The sequence below is a fragment of the Vicugna pacos genome, chromosome 1, assembly GCF_048564905.1.
Source record: "Vicugna pacos chromosome 1, VicPac4, whole genome shotgun sequence".
In the NCBI taxonomy this organism is placed as follows: domain Eukaryota; kingdom Metazoa; phylum Chordata; class Mammalia; order Artiodactyla; family Camelidae; genus Vicugna; species Vicugna pacos.
The window spans coordinates 47,427,948-47,445,648 of NC_132987.1; the positions used below are offsets into that span (position 1 = coordinate 47,427,948).

Genomic DNA, 17,701 nt, shown 5'->3' on the forward strand with positions numbered 1-17,701 from the left:
CATAGTCCAGTCAACATTAAACACTGTTTGCAGAAAATAGATATTAGAAGTTCTTACCAAAAAACATGATTTCTAAAATCACACGTTTATCAAAACAGAACAAAACTTTCATAAGGTGTTTTTGGACTTTCTGACTGAGAACTTCAAGATAATGAGACAAGCAAGAGGGAAATCTAATCTTCCTTTGTGGCAGGTCTTACAAACCAGTCCTTTGAATTTCTCTGCACAGATACCTCCTTTGTCATAAATATATATTTTTTCCTATCTCCTAACCTAATTCAGTACTCTTTTATACGGAAGGTAGCAATATTAGGATTCTAGTTTCTTCTATATTGCTTTAAATCTTTTAAGAGAAATAATTACGGTCTAAAAGTAATTTACATCTTATTTCTTAGATATTTAATAACTAATTATCAGTAATCATCTGTTGTAAGTTATGGTGATAAATAAATGCTGAATCCCAAAAACAATTCAGAGAAGGAATTACAGAACTAGGTGATTCCAAAATACAACCCACCACAAATACGGTCACTTTTATGTGTAATTAGAGATCAGAATCAAGGAAGAGTTTCTGTCAGTGGCAGGTGCTAATAAGATGGGTTGGATTCTGAGCTCTATCGGAAATCTGTCCTGAGTTGACAGAAGTATAAATTTCTTAAACTCCCATCTCTTATTTCTGGAAGTAATTTCAAATAAATGTCTCATAGTACTTTTAAGGTATAAATAGGCCTCATCATTCCCGCTAAACCTTGCCTGCAAATAAAAACGCACCATTTTAGGGGCAGCTTCCTCTTTAGGGGATATTCTAATGCTCCAAATCTCAATGTATACACTTTAGGCTTTTTACTTTATCTCAAATAACTACTAAATATAATTTTTCTTTCAAGACATTGTGAACATGCTACATACCTGTTGTCAACTTTCCTGTCAAGTTCTAATTATCCTAAAACTAATATAGATGAATGGCTTTCAAACTTTATGATGCCTAAAAATCACCTGGGGCATTTGTAAAATGCAGACTGTCAGAGAACCAAACTTTAGAACTTTAGTATAGGTGATTCTTAAATTTATGGCACGTTGCATTCTTAGAAAAACTGCCGTAAGTCAAAATGTCATTGGTTGAGTCAGATTTCCCCTATAAGTCATAATGCAAATAGAAGTTACAAATTTTATAAAGGAACTGATGTGCAGTTGTAGAGACATGGCTTAACATCATACTTCATCACCAGTACACTGTAAAGTACAAAGCTTTCTAATAAATACAGAAAGCACAACTAACAACACAGTAAACAATTACACAGAACTTAACACGATAAATATTAATCTGCCATATGAAGTTTTTCTAAAAAATTATTATTCTTGCTTTATTTTTACAACATGAAATACCTTGAAACATGAAATTTAGCAGGATTTTCTGAGAACATAAGCAACTTTAAGATTTTTGATAATATTTAATCACTGGATACTTTTTCAGAAATTAATCCAGAGTATTATTACTTTACTGTCTTTTTACTTGTTGTATTCTCTTGTAGGAACATAAAACATCAATTTGTGGGCTTTTGTTTGGAAATAAGATCTGCGTGTTCACTGACACCTCTCACTTCACCTTGCCCTATTTCACCCAAGCAGAGGCTGGACCACAGGGTGCTGCTGAGCTAGTTAACTCTATCTCATCTGCAGAAATAGTAGTTTCATATGGTTAAATCTAAATAGTTGCCGTTACAACACAACTATACGCCATTATAGTTATTTTCCCATCCACTGATCCTCCACAATGTTTTTCACTTTAGGTCCAAGGCCTCAAAGCTCTGGCGGTCAGATTCAAAGGCAGAAAATGTAGAGTTTGTTTTAACCTAACAAATTCGTTCCAATATGGCCCAAAGTACTACATAAAAATATCCAAATGTGTGCATACATGTTATATATCTAACAGTTCCAGGTCAGTAGTTTTTCAACACTTTATTAATCATTTTATCTCCTTCAAGATATTCTGTGTATGTCCTCTTTGGCTCTGCCTTCAATACCAGATTACCAGTTGAAAACAATGAAACAAAACAAGATCGATTAATCTCAAAGCTTTACAACAAGCTATTCTGCATTGCTGGTTACTTTAGTTTCTTCTTTTTCCCCTCCCTGCCCTTGCTGGACATGATTTTCTCAGCTGTTCTCAGCCAGAAGGCAGCAGTGACAGTACTTGGGAACAGAAAACCTCTGCCCAAGACAAAGGCTCAGAACTAGAGAGAGGTGGGAACCTTCCAGCAAGCAGAGGATCTAAGATTGGGGGCTACAATGGCATTCCCTGTATGAGAAAGGACAACTACGCCCTTTAAGAAGAATAACTGGAGCTTCAAACCAAAACTGAGGGCTCAATCCCCTACTCTATTCCTTCCATCTGTTCTCACAAGTGACTACCAAAATTACCATATACCAAACCTTACCTTACCAAACATGCTAGTAACTTTAGGCTATAGTTTCTAAAATTCAACCTCTCCAGCATATTTTCAACTACCAAATGACTCCTTCTCATGTGAACAATCTGACTTACCATTGTAATCAATCTTTTCCACCATCCTATGTCCCATCCAATCCAAATCTTTCCCGCTTCTACTTTTGCCCTTTTTTTCTTAATCTATCCCACATTTCCCCTGCAGGTTTCCTCCTGTTTTATAATACCTTTTAATTTGTCTAGAAAACTTGGACATCACTGACTTAAGATTTGTGACAAATGGCTTTCAATTATTTATATTTACTAATCACCCTCAATAAACACATTTGTAAAAATTCAAGTCAAGGACACATTTAATCAATTGGGATAATATGTATGAAAGCATTATGAAAAAAAAAAAAACCCAGTTAATTTAGTTTTAAAATGCTAACTGCAATTAGGACCAGTAACATTTAGCTGAGGATTCTGAATACACAGTATCAAACTGATGGTATCTGAGAGTTTATATGTTCCTACTAATCGTGTGTAATAATCTCACTTCACAACAAATTATAAAAATGGCCTTTCAACAGTGAAAGCCAAACCACTCATTACAAATATCTGTCTGAGATAATTCCAACATATTTGAAAGAGTCAGAGAGTTAAACCATGCAGTAACATATAGCTTTAAAATGGCAGTCCAGACATTAAGGAAACATACAAAGTTCAACAGTTTGGACTGGTACAAATTTCAAATGCATAATAGGTTATTTTGAGAATGTTAAAATAATTTGAGGCCTATTTACTTTATGAAAGTACTCACCTGACTCTTGCAAGTATCTATATACCAAGAAGTTGACCTCATCACTGCTTATACTCATCTTTATTCCCACTTAAACCATGAGGTCACAACACAGGATATAACCCTAAAAATAAAACAAAGTTAATTAAGTATTTTCTCAATAAAATATTTTAAACAAAATGTAAACAATTTGTAAAAACCATTTGATTTTATTAAATAATGTGAAATGAAGGTTCGATACTGGCTAAAAATAAACCCTAACGAATAAATATTACTTCCAACAGTTAGTAATAGGTTATACAACCAAAACATGGCTGGGTCGCTTTTTCTGCAACATACTGGCAAAAATGATTCAAAATATACAAAAGGGCTTTAGCATTTTACTTTAAAATTATATCAAACAGCATAAAAAGTTGTTTTTTCTCCTTAACTGAAAAAAAAAGTACATTTTAAGAATCGGAAAATTACTTATTTTGGAAAAGAATGATTTTACACCATTGGATGGAGGACAAGCCATCGATGCTGATTTTGTCTACATAATTTGGTAGGATTCGAAGCCTCTATTTTCTCAACATCTAATCTGTAACGTTTAAGTTTGAAAAAGCTCTAGGTATGTATAAGGCAGAGAGATTAGAATAAGTTTCTGAAAATTCAAATGATATTCTCAAAAGGAGGGAAAAAAGGAAACAGATACAACTTAAATATGCCCTAATTACACCTATCTGTTCTCACATCACAAAAGGGTTTAAAGAAAAGGTCGACAAGCTCCTCCCGTACAGAGCACAGCAGCACACACCTCAGGCTTCACCAGCCGCACATTCACTGTTACAACCACACAACTCTGCAACTGTCGCGCAGAAGCAGCAACAACGTTGCAAACAAATGAGTGTGGCCATGTTCCAATAAAAATTTATGAACAATGAAATCTGAATTTCATATGATATTGTATCAAAAACAGTTTTCTTTTGATTCCTTTTTCAGCACTTAAAAACTTTAAAAATCTTTCTTAGTTTGTGGGTCCTTATAAAATAGGTTGGTGGGGCCAGACTTAGCCCACAGAGTATAGTTTCTTGGTCCCTTGTTTAAAAATGGATATAATGACATCTATTCAGTATAAAGGGGTGTCTAATCATGGGCTTATGCCGATTGTCCTGTGGCATCATGGATCTCTTATGATGCAGAGTTAAGAGTATATTTAAAAATCACAAATTAATAAGCACTTAAACAGGTGACTCTGACAGGAACTGCTACTGCCACAAGTTGTGGAAAACCTGGTGACTAAACTCTCATGAAGCTTATTTCAGAAAAAAAGAAAAGGAACAAGTAGGTAATAATTCTCCGATGGACACACACAAAGGAAGCCCTAGCCAAATTTAGCAGTCTGGGAATCGCAGAGGAAGTGTCACTAGTGCCGAGAACTGAAGGATAGACAGGAGAAGCGTGAGACATGAACATCTGGAAAGGAGGGCAAGGAACAGAAGCAATCCAGCGAGCAGTAACAATCAGCAGAAGGGCTGGTGAGAAAAAGAAACAAAATGTGAAGTAAGGCTTGAGAGGCACCTTGAAAGCATCACTTAGAGGAAACCAATGAACTGAAGAGTTTAAAGCAGGGCAGGGGAATTATGAGATTTATGTTTTAAAAAGATCCTCCTGACTCTGATATAAAGGACAAACTGGAAGGAAACTGGACTGGGAAAAGGGAGCCAGGTTAGGAGGGTGTTGTAGGAACCTAGGAGAAGACTAAAACCTGGGCTGTGGCGTTACTGCTGAATAGAAATACTGAGATCCAAAGGCAGTCAGGAAGTGGACTCGAGGGTGATGGATTGGACACAGAGTTGTGGAAAAGGAAGAATCAAAAGTTTCTTTTCGGACATCTGGATGGTTGGTGAGATATTTACATCTCACATTTAAGAGAATGATAAAGGTAACACACCTATGACAATTCTGGCTCAGGACATCTTGTCTAGATGTCACTGTGGCACCTTAGATGAGGATATCTCTGGAGGATATCTTGCTCAATTTTATCCTGACCCACAGTATATGCTTGGCACTCATAGTAGGTACTCAATAGTTAATTTTGAAAGTCTGCTGTCTGAATGAAAACAAAAAACAAAACAGCCGATCCCACCCATTATACACTTGTAAGAAATCAAATCATAATCTGACCAATCATGGATATCTATTTGTCAGGGGAACAATTAGTCACTACTTGATTAAGAGGATTTCCCACGAGATAGGTTAGGTAGAATCCAAGTAAAATAGGTTGATGAAGAAAACAGAGTAAGTTTTCTTTTCCTCAGACATATCATTCAGTTCAACATTCAAATAATGATGTCACCGAAGTACCTAAGCTGTAAAGATTTTCAACAATGCCTGGTTCTGATAAAGAAAGGCCACCAATGTCCCAACTTAAAGCAGTGATCAGTAGTGCTTCAACATCACCTAATATATTCCAGGGTAAAGAAAAATACAACTCAAAATGATATAAAATACTCTCTATATAAAAATTCCTATAATAAATACATACTGGTGGTACATTTTTTAAAGTCATAACAAAAAATACCAAATATGCAGAGCAGGGACGTTCTACCTGTTTAAAGTGCTATGAATGGGTTTGTTACATTGATCATAATACCACATTAGTTTCTGTAATCACAAGCAAATATTTTTTTAAGTAAACAGGATAAATTTTTCCAATTTTGAAAGTGAATTCTAGCTCTAAGCCCTACTTCAGCTAACTTCCATTCCAGGAGACAAAGAACATTACTGCTTCCCTTTACACCAAGTATATCCCTAGGATGGACAAAACACTGCTAAGAGGTAGGAACAGACAGATTTGAAATAAAGATGTCCTAAGCCTGGTAGAATTCGGTCTTTCAATGAAGAGAAATATACAAACAAATGTGTCCTTAAAAAAAAAAAAGTAACATATCTCAACATAATAAAAGCTATATATGACAAACCTACAGCCAGCATAGTTCTCAACGGTGAAAAACTCAAAAGCTTCCCACTAAAATCTGGGACAAGACAAGGATGCCCACTATCACCACTCCTATTCAACATAGTCCTGGAAGTCCTAGCCACAGCAATCAGGCAAGAGAAAGAAATAAAAGGGATCCAAATTGGAAAAGAAGAGGTAAAAGTGTCATTATATGCTGACGACATGTTACTATATATAGAAAACCCTAAAAGGTCCACACAAAAGCTATTAGAGTTGACTGAAGAATTCAGCAAGGTAGCAGATTACAAAATTAATGTTCAAAAATCAGTTGCATTTCTTTACACTAACGATAAATCAACAGAAAAAGAAAGTAAAGAAACAATCCCCTTTAAAATAGCACCCAAAGTAATAAAGTATCTGGGAATAAATCTAACCAAGGAGGTGAAAGAATTATACACAGAAAACTATAAACCATTGATGAAGGAAATTAAAGAAGACTTTAAAAAATGGAAAGATATTCCATGCTCTTGGATTGGAAGAATCAATATTGTTAAAATGGTCACACTGCCCAAGGCAATCTACAGATTTAATGCAATCCCTATCCAATTACCCAGGACATATTTCACAGAACTAGAACAAAGCATAATCAAATTTATATGGAACCATCAAAGACCTAGAATTGCTAAAGCATTACTGAAGAGAAAGAAAGAGGCTGGAGGAATAACTCTCCCAGACTTCAGACAATACTATAGAGCTACAGTCATCAAGACAGCATGGTATTGGTACCAAAACAGACATATGGACCAATGGAACAGAACAGAGAGCCCAGAAATGAACCCACAAACCTTTGGTCAACTCATCTTCGACAAAGGAGGCAAGAATATACAATGGTAAAGACAGTCTCTTCAGCAAATGGTGTTGGGAAAACTGGACAGCAGCATGTAAAACAATGAAGCTAGAACACACCCTTACACCATATACAAAAATCAACTCAAAATGGATTAAAGACTTAAACATAAGACAAGATACAATAAACCTCCTAGAGGAAAACATATCTGACATACATTTCAAAAATTTTCTCCTAGAAGAAATAAAAGCAAGAATAAACATATGGGACCTAATGAAACTTACAAGCTTCTGCAGAGCAAAGGAAACCAGAAATAAAACAACAAGAAAACCTACAGAATGGGAGAAAATTTTTGCAAGTGAAACCGACAAAGGCTTGATCTCCAAAATATATAAGCAGCTCATACGACTCAATAAGAAAAAAATAAACAACCCAATCCAAAAATGGGTAGAAGACCTAAACAAGCAATTCTCCAAGGAAGACATACAAATGATCAAAAAGCACATGAAAAAATGCTCAATATCACTAATTATCAGAGAAATGCAAATCAAAACTACAACGAGGTATCACCTCACACCAGTCAGAATGGCCGTCATTCAAAAATCCAAAAATGACAAATGCTGGAGAGGCTGTGGAGAAAGGGGAACCCTCCTACACTGCTGGTGGGAATGCAGTTTGGTGCAGCCACTATGGAAAACAGTGTGGAGATTCCTCAAAAGACTAGGAATAGACTTACCATATGACCCAGGAATCCCACTCCTGGGCTTGTATCCAGAAGGAAATCTACTTCAGGATGACACCTGCACTCCAATGTTCATAGCAGCACTATTTACAATAGCCAAAACATGGAAACAGCCTAAATGTCCATCAACAGGTGACTGGATAAAGAAGAAGTGGTATATTTATACAATGGAATACTACTCAGCCATAAAAACCGACAACATAACACCATTTGCAGCAACATGGATGCTCCTAGAGAATGTCATTCTAAGTGAAGTAAGCCAGAAAGAGAAAGAAAAATACCATATGAGATCCTTCATATGTGGAATCTAAAAAACAAAAACAAACAAACAAACAAACAAAAACAAAGTGTAAATATAGGACAGAAATAGACTCACAGACAGAGAATACAGACTTGTGGTTGCCAGCGGGGTGGAGGGTGGGAAGGGATAGACTGGGATTTCAAAATTGTAGAATAGATAAACAAGATTACACTGTATAGCACAGGGAAATATACACAAAATGTTATGATAAATCACAGAGAAAAAAATGTGACAATGAGTGTGTATATGTCCATGAATGACTGAAAAATTGTGCTGAACACTGGAATTTGACACAACATTGTAAAATGATTATAAATCAATAAAAAATGTTTAAGAAAAAGTAAAGTTAACACAATCCTGCATTAAAAGGTTCAGTCAGAGTTGCAATAAAACTATACAGACTCTAGAAAGACCTGAGTTTATCCACTTTCAAAGACAATTCTAGAATATGGTTTGGTATGGAATTGGTCCATTTAAATTCTAAGACCAAACAGGACACCTTAAAAGAACAGCCGGTTAGACAACACTAAAAAAAAAAGTTAAAAGACATTCCGTGCTTGAAAACCTCAGTTTTCACTTTCAAATCATCTTAAAAGCCTGTGTGCCGAAGAACAAAACTGGAGAAGATGCCACCACTTCATTAATGGGCTCACTATAGCTTTGTAGAACTGGTCCATTTTGATTTGTTTGTTTACACATCTATAATGTGAAGTAGTCTTTGCCTGCCCCAAGTGAAGATAAGATACTCAGATATTACTGATTTTTAAAGGGCCCACAAAAGCCTTACCACTGTACCTCCTCTGAAAGACTGTGGTATTTTTCAGAACGTCTTTAAACAAGGTCACAAAAGAGCAGTGAGACACTCATCCAATCTTTACCATATACCATCCAGGTGCCAGGTCTGGCAGAGGTTACCACCGGTAAAGTCCTGCCCTCAAAGAGCTGATGGACTATTAAAGTAAACAAGTTTTCTAAACTAAACTAACACCTCCTCAAATCACAGGATACTTCCTTGCACATTTTGCCTGATCATACTCATTCATCCTGAAATAGTAAATGACTGAGTTCTTTAAAAAAAACATTAAGTATCTTTGTATTTTCTTTCCCTAACTCTCAGAAATAGCTTGAAAAGTCGTAAAAGCTTTTATTCATAACTCCCATGAGTTACAGATAATTACTTGAGACCCACAGCTATACTAAAGTAGCCAGAAGTAAAAACAAAAATTAGTCTTAACTAATAACTGTTTCTATTTAAAAGTACACCTGATATTTTAAATGTTGGGTATGCAATACTTTACTTCAAGACTGTACAGACAATAATCTAGCAAATACTACAAAAACCGGACTGCTGAGGCAATTCAGCTATGATTCATTCAACCAAATCTGTATAGCATTTTCAGCGTTAACTCACTGAATAATAACTGCTCCAAGTACTTAACCATCTCCTAGTCTGTTCTTCTAACCATCTAGTACTAGATTTCTGCCTTTGGCCTCAAATAGGACAGATATCATATTCTTTTCTAATCCCATTCCTGGAGCAAACCAGGGTCCAATTATGATTCCAAATCACATTATTTTAAATTTACAAGACTGAAAAAACAGTGAAAAGTTATGGATAGAAAGAAAAACAAAACAGTAAAGATTTTCTTAAATCTCCAGCTTGCAACACACTATTCAGGTCTGAAAACCCTTTGCATTATCTAAAATCAAATGCAGAATCAAAATTTCTTTATCTTACAAAAATAATTTAGTCCAAAACGTATAGTGACAGCATATTATCCCATTACAGACATATTAGTTTCCTTTTTGTTCTGCCCAACATTTAGATTATTCTAAAATTTCATTATTTTAAGAGTGACATAAGGATATTTATGCTTAAAGTTATTTTTCTTCCATTTCTTTTTGGTAGGAGTGCATTTGTAAATATTCCTCAAGATCAGGAGAAGTCCCTACAGGTAAATTACTGGACCAAAGGGAACAGATAAATAGCTATTTTGATTCTTAAAGAATGTCAACAAATTAGGTCCCTCAAAAGATCAAACCAATTTAGGATCCCTCCAGCTGAAAAATTTCTTACATGTTCAACTTAACTAACAATAAACAACAAAAAACCATTTTGGTCATATCATTAGCGAACACTTAAAAATAATATTCAGTATTACCAAGACTGTCAAAAAACAGAAAACATATCTTTGTACACATAGTATCTACAAATACCAGCCACAGCCATTTGTTTAATAGTTGAGAAAAAGGCAACAATACTAAAAGCTGCTAAACGAACTTTGATGTTAAACAACTGTTTTTTTAATATTGATAAATAACTGTCAAACAATGTAACCTTGGACATTTGGGTTACCTTTCCAAATAAACATTAATGACCCACAGGGGCCCAAGGTGATTGATATGTCTGTTAGGAGTCCATCTAACAGAAAAGACGACTCAGGCTTCTCTGAATTCAGCAACTGAGAACGTGGAATGACTAACAAGCAAGAGGAAGAAAACTGTGTCTTGCCTCTTGTAGCATCCACTGCCACTGTCTAACAAAAAGATACTACAACTGCCTTCCATTTGAAGACCAAGGTTCCATTCTCAGCCCTGTCATTTAAATGGGACGGACCTCCTGGTGCATAGGAAGGTGCTTACTTGCTTAGGCCAATCAGCATATCATATCTTCTATTTACGACTGACATTCCTCCTCTGTATACACACACCATCCCCCATCTGCCTCAACTCAATCACTCCCAGTAAGTGAAATACTAGAAGACAAGAGCTGGTTTCTATGAAAGTCAGCCTCTTCCTTTCAGAGAGCAGTGGGCAGACAAGGACACTATATGAAGCCTGGGGTGAAATGTGCATCACTGAAGTTAGAACAGAGGCAGAGAGACAAGAGAAATTGTGTTCCTGATGACATCAAACATCTATTGAGCAACTCGATGAAACACTATCTGAAGCTAACTTACGACTGCAGTTTGGTTAAAGAAGTCAAAAATTAATTTTATTCTCTAACCCAGTTAAGATTTGTCAGTTGCAACCAAAAGAGGGTAGACAAATAGAAGGAATGACCCAAGAAATGTTTCAAAATGAGAAAATAACTAAAGTTAGTGAAAGACTATATTTGGCGAAATAACAAAGTGGGGGTGGGAGGAATCCAAAAATTCCCCAATTGTTTCCAGACTATCAAGTGGAAAGAATTAGCCATAGAAATGGGCTACCTAGAGAGCATAGCCCTCTGTGGGTTATACTTTATGTATGTTAAACTAGAGGTAAACAGAAGAATCCCAGCAGAAGTGCTCAGGGGAGTTATAATATTATAATTCGCCGCTCATGGAAAGTGGTTCCTCTGGTTTTGCTCCCCTTTTACACGGAGGCCAAATTCCCAGTTACTTATTTCATTTGCGGGTGATAAATCAATTCAAACAAATGCTGATTAGATGTATCTGTGCGGGTGCGTTAGTGATGAGTGAAAAGCAAGCACTATGATGGTCATGCAGTTAAAAAAGCCTATGGGGGAAAATACACTAGGGCACTATTTTCCCGATAGATTTATTTTTATTCACTCAGTCAAAACTGGATGAAGACTTCCAATGTGTAAGGTACTATGACTTTTTTTTTCCCTTGGAGCAAGTACCCAACTTTATTTCTGCCTTCTCCCAAAACATCTGAGGTGCCTGGCTCCACGGGTGTGGAGGTATGGCTAAACAACAGAGACCAGGGCCAGATCTTGTGACTCTACAAGTTGCTGGGAATAAAGAGAACAATTAATTTCAACTTAGATTAGAAAAAACACAGAAAATTATAAGCGCATACACAGTGAGGCTGGGTGGGGGTTCAGATAGGCAAAGGATGCAAAAAGTAGGCTGACAGGTTTCTGTAACAGGCACAATGTTGAAGGAACTAATTAACCTTTTAATTTAAATGTCTGAAGTGTATCAATATGCCTTTGCTCCTACCTGTGTATACACTACTTCTCATTAATTTGAAAGTTGAGGAAAATGCAATAGAAGACTGTTCGAGTTTACTGAGTAACTGTGACATGCTATATACAGGACTAGGCCGTATACACATTACGTAATTTCCTCTTCAGAATTATCTTCCTCATTTTAAAGCAAGAGCACTGCCATATGAGAACTGCACCTCCATATACAGATCTCTGTATTCAGAAATGTTATTCAAATACTAAACTGATTTTTCTTGGAGCAGGAAAAAACAGTATGGAATGTATAATGTAAAAGAATGTAGTAACTATAAAGGATCAAAATTCTTAGCACTAACAGGTCCTAGTAAGTTGCTAACTCCAAGCCATGACACAGGTTGCCAAGACCCACGTACAGTACAGGCTATCATCACACAGCTTACACAAAAAAGGATGTGAATGGCAGTCCTGAATGGTCAGCCAGCCTCTGCAGTCACAAGCAGACCACTGTAACATCCTGCTAAATAAAAGATTCTAAACACACCCAGAATCACGTATCAAAATTGGTTGGGTTTATGTTCTCAATTCACCTCTGAAGTAAAGTAACAGTTAATTAGCTGCCATGCTACCCCACTGGGTGACCATACGAACATGTCAAAAATTGTCTTGTTAAAACCAAGACACACTGCAAAAATGCCAAACTACAACAACAACAACTAACAATGAAACAAAGTGTGTGGAGGAGGAATGAAATAAGAGTGAGGAGAGAAATTGAGTCAATCTGTGCATTAACAAAGTCATGGTGATTCTTACCATTTTATGGGCTGAACTGTATCCCTCTACAATTCCTATGTTGAAACCCCAACCTCCAGTATCTTAGAATGTGGGTTTATTTGGGGGGGGGGGTCTTTAAAAAGGTGACTAAGTTAAAATGAGGCCATCAGGGTGAACCTTTAATAATCTAAATATAACCGAAGGTGACTGATTGGTATCCTTTCAAGAGGAGGAAAAGACACCAGGACTGCATGTGCACAGAGGCAAATAACCATGTGAGGACACAAGAAGCCAACCATCTCCAAGTCAAAAAGAGGCCTCAGGAGAAACCAAACCTGCCAGCACCTTGATCTTGGACTGCCAACTTCCAGAACTGTGAGAAATAAGTTTCTGTTGTTTAAGCCACCCAGTCTGTAGGACTTTTTTACGGCAGCTCTACCGAACTGATACATACCCATCATCACAAATTCTGAAAAACTAATCATTCACTGCAGACCTCTAAAATTATGGATGTTAAGTTCATGACTGCTGGGATCTGCCTTTTTGAAAATGTGCCTCTCTCTATCTTTAGGAGCTTATCCTGTCCTGTAACTGTCAGAGATGATTAGATTAACAGGATACGTCAACACTTCATCCTTTGCCTCCCTAAGTCCCCTTCTCCTCCTCACCTCCATGCAACACTCTCAGGAGCAGCAACAAAAAATGCATTATCCCTGATTTCCCACCTCATTAAAAATAGTAATTAAAATCCTACTAATGTTAGGTAGTAACACTTGTGTATATAAAATAAGGTACAAAGAAGGAATGTGTATTTTAGGACTCAGCTTTGAAGTCTTTGGTAATAAAAATTAAAATGTGCATAAAGTACATTCCCAACATTTTCAGCGCTAAATCTTAAAAGGTTTCACAAAATTTTATTAGACTAAATGAAGTCACGTTTACAAAAACTACTTTTGTAAACTGTAAAGCACAACATTAGGATTCAGAAACAGATAATCTCAAGAAACACTATGCTCTAATTGAAAGATGTATTTCATCTTACTTTAATACAACACTAAGCAAACTTAAAAAACAAAATAAAACCCATACAATAAAACTAAATTATTTGGCTGATTTCTTAAAGTACTTAATGTCAAACAACAGCATATATACTCTTTGTATACTAGCCCTGAACTACAACTATGGTTTATTTGCCAAACATGTTAAAGATGTGTTTTCACAGGTGTCTGTAATATTATGCAAAGTAGTGTATTTCCTTAAGCAAAAAATCTACCACTCTTAACACTAGGATAAATGCTAAATTTAAACTATATTTTTAAAGATCCAATCTCATGAGATAATTTTTATTCACACTATTAAAAATGAGAAAATATTCTTTTAAAATAAATCATTAGTTCTATATCTCATTTTTAATATAAATTTCTAAAAGTATCTTTAATAATTTGAATATAATGCCTCCGAGTAAAAAGTCTACAGCATTCCCCAGCCAAGAGAAGCAAATACATTTTGAGAACAAGCTGACAAGACAGTTTGTGAATGGAAATCAGCAGGCACTGGCACTGATTTTCACCTTCCAATTTTGGCATATGAGCATCTTCCAGATAATTTTCCTAAGAATGTGCCTGACAGAATGTACATTTTATGTAGGGGCTAATTTCTTCTTCTTTTTTTAACACAGGTATATATCATTTTATTGTACTTGGCTTTATTATTATTATTATTATTATTATTATTATTATTATTATTATTATTATTTACAAATTGAAGGTCTGTGTGAACCCTGCACTGTCAGATGATAGTTTGCATTTATTAGCAATAAAGTATTTTTTAATTAAGCCTTTTAAAAAAGATATAATGTATCATTGCACAGTTAATAGACTATAGTATTGTGTAAATGTAGCTTTTATATGCACTGTCTTATTTTACTGTAGTGGTCTGGAGCCAAACCTGCAACATCTCTGAAGTATGCTTGTAGCTGTAGGTAATTTTCATGCTGTTAGAATTTTTTTCTTTTGGTTATTGCTTTCTTCTGTTATCAGATTAATGGTCACCAAAGTTGATGAATCTGAAGAATTTAAAGCATAACTTAGAAGGGATAAACTTCTAAATTTCTTTTCTGTTCCTTTCCTTTTCCATTGGAATCCAGAGCTCTCATGTAAATTAAAGATAACATGACAGAGAAATAAGATTTCAGGTAGTCTATACGATTTTAGACAAATGTGAAGTTCTGGGCTTCTGTTTCCTCATCTGCAAAATGAGGAAAGTGAAGTAGACAGTCTCTTTCACTTCTAAACTTTAATGATTTGAGTCAGTACAAGTATAAAGAGTATCACACATAAATCACACAAGCTAACCGAATGAGATCACGCAGTGATTTATGCTTACCGAAGTTCATTAAAACATTTTAAATCCTGTCAGATCTCAGATGAACATCTCCAACAATTAGGAAAAGGGTAAACAAATGAGTCTGACTCATTAAGAAATATTTAAGTACTTTTATTACACATGATGCTTATTTGGAACAGCTATCCTTTATAAACATTGATTTATATAGAGACATAGGTGAATGGTACACCATATCAATTTTTCATTAGAAATTGAGACTTCTCATGTTAATCATTTGTTTCAATTATGATCTATACCAGGTGTTTACAAACTTTGGCCTTTGCGTAAATTCCAACTATAGACTTCAACATTCCCAAGAGTGGCTGTTCACACAGATAGGTCTTCTAAAACCCTTTTAAATATAAAACTGTATGATTCAAGGATGGACTCAATAAATTTGTTAAATGATTAAATTACATCAAGGTATACTGACAGGAGAATGAAGAAGGACAAGAAATTAAAACACTGAGGAAACAGAAGATAGGCCACAGATCCTCCATGTCTTTTTCAACCACTGAACAGTAGTAATTAGTCTTTCCCAGTCAGTCATGGAAGGAAAAGTCTGGAGAAAGTAAGGAATGAAAATAAAAACCAAGAAGCTAGGCCCTTTCCACTAGCAAGAAAAATTCAAAGTGAGGTCTGCAGACTCCTGGGGTCCCCAAGACTTTTTAAGGGGTCCTAAAGGTCAAAATTATTTTTATAGTATTATAAACTACTACTATTATATGCCTTTTCCACTGAATTGATACTTATACTGATATTACAAAGCAACAGTGGATAAAACTGCTCACACCTTAGTCTGAATCAAGAAACTAACACCATACTGTATTAGTAGTCATTATATCCTACACTACCATGGACTCAAGAGAAAAGGAAAAAAAAAACAAAAAGGCACAAAACTTCTTCACTTGAAGAGGTTCCCGGATGAAGCAAGAAAAATGCTTAATTTTATTAAAATCTTATCCCTAAAATACACCTTTCAATATTCTATGTAACTAAAAAAAAGCTTGTTGCATACTCAAATGATGGCTGTCTCAAAGAAAAGCACCGCACAAATGTTTGAATTGTAAGTTGAACTAGCTATTTTTTTTTCATAGAACACCGTTTTTACTTCAAACAACTGACAAAGTATGGTTTCTCAGATTGAGAATTTGGCAGACATTTTCTTGCAAATAAACAAAATGAAACTGTCATTTTCAAGAAAACAACAAACAATATTTGTTGGCAAGAATAAAGCTTAAGCTTTTAAAAGATAATTAGGATTTGGAAAATTTATCAGCCTCCCTGAGCTTAAGAGCTTCCCAGTACTACTCTAAAATTCTGTGATGAGATCAGTGGGGATATCAATGATTCTGATTTTTTATATTGTGTAATGAACACATGGAAGATGTGCACAACTCAGTGAACAAATATTTTCCCAATGACCAGTACAAAATTATGCATGAGGAAACAATCCATTCAAAGTTCAAGAGAGACTAAAGGATCTTAATGTAGCAGAATACAAAAAGTTCACTGATACTATTTCAGATCTTGCACTGCAACTAATCCTGAAGAAACTATCCACTTGCTGAGATCTGGTGTAGTATCAAAGAAGAATACCCAGATTTATTTGAAAAATGAATTTTTATTTTGATTTGAATAATTTACTACCATGTATCTCTGAAAGGCCAGATTTTTTTTTCATATATTTTAAATGCAACAACATATCTCAACATGTGAATGGGAAAGGAGATGTGAGAACCCAGCTGTCTTCTATTAAGCCAGAGATTAGAAGAGCCTTTCAAAACATTTAAAACAATGCCACTCTTCACATGGAAAATTTTGTCTTAAAAAGTATTTTTCATAAAATATAATGTGTGTTAACATGTTATAAATGGGTTTGTTACTGTTATGTTAAAATGCATTAGTACTATAAAATTTTACAGTTTTAATTTCTGATGCATCATATATCAATAGCTATAACCCATGTAAACAAAAATTTTTTGAGTCATTAATAAAGAATGTAATGGGGTACTAAGACTAAAACTTGAGGCCTCCTAGTATACAAGCTGATTCCCTCTTGGCAGTATTGGTGCTAGTCTTTTCGGAAAAATTCAAGAGTTCCTCTAGGGAAACAGATCTCTTAAGCCACAATACTGTTCATACTGTCATCTGATCTATAGCTTCAGTTTGATTTCTGTTATCTTCATGTAGGAATACACATTAGGTATCCAGTAAACTTATACCTAATAAACAAAAAAGGTGCTTAAAGCTATCAACAGTTTCATGTAAAAGTTCTAGTTTTGATAAAACATACTAAATCTACTAACTAAAACATGGAGGACTAAAAATTATTGATTTTCTGAGACTATACCTCTGTAAATGGACTTGCATCCAGATACACCACTTGATTCAGTAAATTTACTGAAATTTAGTTTTTCTGTTATTCATTCAACAAATATTTACTGAATGCTAATGTAAGCCTGGCACTGTTCTAGGCCCTGCATGCTGTAATAATACAGAAATCCATTAATACAAAGAATGATACTGCACAGAACAGGCCTCACAGCCAAATTTTGGGTTACATCCTAT

The 17,701-nt window shown here is 35.2% G+C and overlaps 1 protein-coding gene across 11 annotated transcripts in view; it reads right to left on the reverse strand.

The window, feature by feature from the left end:
- The window catches only part of TBL1XR1 (TBL1X/Y related 1), a 157,337-nt gene that overhangs the window by 37,167 nt on the left and 102,469 nt on the right, over positions 1-17,701 (reverse strand). For 8 of the 11 annotated variants that reach the window (XM_072961266.1, XM_072961275.1, XM_072961250.1 and 5 more), the window contains one exon: positions 3,249-3,351. The exons of 2 other annotated variants lie outside the window; for them this stretch is intronic. In XM_072961266.1, coding sequence (XP_072817367.1) covers positions 3,249-3,306 — 58 coding nt within the window. In that variant the 5' untranslated portion in view covers positions 3,307-3,351. Of the gene's footprint in view, positions 1-3,248; positions 3,352-7,751; positions 7,894-17,701 lie in introns of all 11 variants that reach the window. One more of the 11 variants, XM_072961259.1, reaches the window with a different exon arrangement.